General features: G+C 36.3%; 1 protein-coding gene across 1 annotated transcript; it reads right to left on the bottom strand.

The window, feature by feature from the left end:
* Positions 1-3,877, bottom strand: LOC147544986 (DCL-like protein). The gene is made up of 3 exons (XM_086636982.1): positions 3,419-3,877; positions 1,874-1,988; positions 1-410 (listed from the first exon to the last, which is right to left on the bottom strand). Exons 1-3 carry the CDS (start codon positions 3,850-3,852, stop codon positions 240-242), a joined length of 720 nt encoding a protein of 239 aa, XP_086493108.1. The 5' UTR covers positions 3,853-3,877; the 3' UTR covers positions 1-239.

Raw genomic sequence — 3,877 nt, forward strand, 5'->3', positions numbered from 1 at the left:
TTAAGAAAGTAAGCAATTTTTTCATTATAATTCAATCATATATGGATTAAATTACTGTCTACTACACATTTTGATGTACGACTTGTATATAGCTAGTTCCGTGATAAGACAATGTTTACTTTCAAAAGGAAAACAGAGGACTGAGATAGATTTGTGTTGAAGGCAAGGAACTTGTGTTTCAAAGGTAAGATCTTCCAAGTGAAGCTGACGTTACCTCTGATGTTAGATGGATGAAACTACTAGTTACTAGTACGTTTGAAGTGCTCTCGGATGAACCTTTCTGCATGGGATGGGTACTTATCTCGAATATAAGCTCGGAGACATTTCTGGTAGGAGAAGTCTATCCATGCACCATCTGTTCGAACAACAAACAAGCATCTCGAGTTTCTAAACTGTGGGTGCCGATCGACCTATCAAAAAAAAGAAACATTTGATTAGTTTATTACGACATGTATCTAGATCCCTTTACTAAGAATAAGCAATGATAGAAGCAGAACTGCAAATAGCCGAAGAAAAGAGTTAAACTATTTCGATTTACGATCTAGGTATTAGAGAAAAGCAGGAATCTGGAGGCAAGAGCCGCAGTTCAGATTAAAAAAAGTCATGAAGTAAAGGTCCATCATCCAGTGAGTACAAAATCTTCTCGGCATGGCAAATGATGCAAGAAATTGATCATTATCTAGTACTTGTAGGCTCATTCAGAAGGACTTAATCCATAATATATTAATGTGGAAAAGAATTTCTAGCTATTGATGATATTCATCTATTATGAAGGGGCAGTAGAGTGGGCCTACTTCCCGCAGGTTACATATATGTAATCACTCTTGGAAGACAGCATAATTTTCACTCATGGGACAAATACCCGAACCATCTCGCAGAGAAGAAGTTGAACTGTGCAGAGAGCTCTCTCGGTGATCTAGGTCAAGCAAGAACAGTGGAAATGGTTGAACACAAGGATCGTATAAGGATTTTTTTTCTTCACAGAAAGAGTTGGAGAATGAAGAATTCGGCAAGGATCGAAGTTCCGTCTCTCAACCATCCTCATGTTCGCGGCTATTCCATATAATCACTATAAATCATTGACAAGGTTGCTTGTGACTTGCAGTATGAATATGAATATATAACATAAACGCATCCAGGCTTTCTTAAAACATAATAGTACTGCTCTGATAAGTGTCGGTCAATGACTTTTACCTGTGAAGAGAATACTGTAAACAAAGACAGTCTGCAAATTTCTTGCATTCTTATTTTTGTGAAAAGCAAGCACCTAACGTAGGTTGATATGAGACACATGCATCTATATTCTGACTGACAGGCGATGCATGAAATCACATATGCATGTCCGACATAGCGACAACAGTGATTGAGAACTCTAACCCAAACCCCCTTGTGTACCATTGACATGTAGAATCTCACATTCCATTTTTGGGCACTTTAGCGATCTAACATTCTAATACTAAAAATGACATGAAATATGTAACCCTAGTTTACTCAAATAAACTTTATAAAGATCACGAACTTACTTTGTCTATGCATTTTTGGTTAACTTGTTGGAATCATTTCAAGTTTTATTAAGATAGAAATGTCTGGCAGTAGGTTCTATCATGTGTCAGAAACATAGTGTCTTAAAAAGCAACCCTTGGCCCAATGCAGCTTAGCGAGAAGGTATGCACCTAGTGTACCGCATACAGCGCAAGCTGGGGTTACCAGGTACTGCAGCGATCAATGTTTCTAGAACTCCCGGCAGCAGGGGTCTAAATTGACTTAAAACTTAAAAGCACAAGAAATAAGAAGTACTGACTAACAATATGAAACTCTTTACAACATTCATCGATTAGCATAACATAACATTTGTAGAAAGAAAAAAAAATACCATAATAGAATCTATCCCCGAACCAATTTTATCTTCAGCATGAGGATGATAAGTAAGAAGCTTCTCAACCACAGCTTTTTCATCTTCAATTGTTAGACTCTCCCCATCCATATACCTAAGCAAGAAAATCGTTCAAAAAGTAAGACTCCCAACTTGTACCATGCACATGAAGTATCAACAGAAAATCAACTAGGGTTAGATTTCTGCAAGGGTAGTGACTCTTTGCCACCTTCATATTTGAAAATGTTAGTCACTAGCCTATTGGTACTCGTATCTATTATTTCCATTTTGAGAGCTACGCAGTTTGTAAAATAAAATTGGTACCCAAAAGCAAGATAGTCATTCGACTATTTCACGCCAAATTAGTCTCTTCCAGGACACATTTTTTCAGGATGAACAAATTAAAATGTTCTTATTCAGAATAATTAGACTAGTCATTGAGCAAAATAAACAAGATTTATTGGAAGGTAGGAAATGTATTCATCTGAGTATGAAGTAAGGGTCAACATATATAGTCAGTTTTCAATTTTCATTGAGTTTAACTAATTGAAGACAATTTCTCTTTTCTCGTTTAAGAACCATCAAAGATTAGATTTATAACTTGAACATCAACTTCATATCATTTCCAATGCTAAATGGTTCTTAGATCGTCAACGATAATTCTTTTTAGGCCATTTGGTCCTTCTTCTCCCTTCTATATTACTTAATATCCAAAATATAAGAAATAATTATCAGTCCGGAGAGTATCTCATTTCAGGCATTTGTTATCTGTGGAAGTAAAGTAGTAATAATTTAAGTGAGGGTATTGCAATGTTCAAAAAAATTCAAGGCGTGCCTAGAGGTGACGCAGTCACCTAATGCCTCGAGGCGCACGTATTTGAATTCAATAATAAAATGTGTTCATCTGAAATCACATGTTAGTTTTGAGTTGTTGAGTAACACAGAAGTATTAGTATTTTGTTTATTAAACACTTAGGACTTTGTATTATGGTAGTAAAGTAGAAAAAACTATGTTATGTTCTTACAAAATTGATATCATTTTCCTTACAAAAACATAGTTTACGTCCCTTTTATTCGTAGAGCCTTGCCCCTTGCCTTGTGAAAGCAAACCGCCTCTAGGCGTATACACGTATATTAAAACATTGAAGGTATTTACTCTTGTTAAATTCTGACTAACACTTTGAGTTGAAGTAGCAGCCTTGTCTAAATTTCTCATTAGATTGTTCTTGACAAATTACACAGATTTCGTTCAACTTATTGTTTCTTATGTAAAGAATGACTTGATAACAAAATTCTAGAATATGGGTTTTCTTGAGTCCTCTTCCCTTGTCAAACCAAAACTAGGGTTTTATAGTTCTTAAGGTAACAACATAGTGAAGTAAGATAATAAGTCAAAAACGAAAAAGAACCAAACTTTCTGAACAAACTATAATTCAATCATAACCTGGAACATTGTGGTGATAATTAAAAACTTAAAGAAACAAAAAGTGAGGGTTTAATTTTTCTTCCCAAATCTTATCGTTTGAAAAAAAGTTCTTTTGTTACCTGTTGGAGTGAAGAATTTCTTTGGTGAGAAGAGTGATAGGTTCAATATCTTTGAGAATCTCATTTTCTTTATCCTTCCAACGCCGATAATCGGGGTTATCCCATCGGGGAAACTTCGTTGATGAATCTTGCTCACCAGAAATGGGGGTAGTAATATCAGTCGAAGAAGGAGTGGTGAGATTATCGTGATGATGAGTTGGGTCGATGGCAGTACAAAATGAGGGTTTGGTGAAAGGAGTGAGAAAGCGAATAGTAGAGGAGGTTCGTCTATGAAGTTGAAGACGAAGGAGTGGTATACCTCTCAGAAGTAGAGGAGCTGCCATTTTTAGTCTTAGAGAGACGAAGTGATGGTTCGGAACCCGCTCACAGCTTGTATCTTCGAGAGGGTTTTCAGAGATGGCCGTCCCATTCGAGTAGACAGACTCCTCACACATTTGGCGTTTGCTGAACCTAGGGAGT

The sequence above is a fragment of the Eschscholzia californica genome, unplaced genomic scaffold, assembly GCF_041429995.1.
Source record: "Eschscholzia californica isolate CP2 unplaced genomic scaffold, dmEscCali1.0.p SCAF_4, whole genome shotgun sequence".
Classification (NCBI taxonomy): Eukaryota; Viridiplantae; Streptophyta; class Magnoliopsida; order Ranunculales; family Papaveraceae; genus Eschscholzia; species Eschscholzia californica.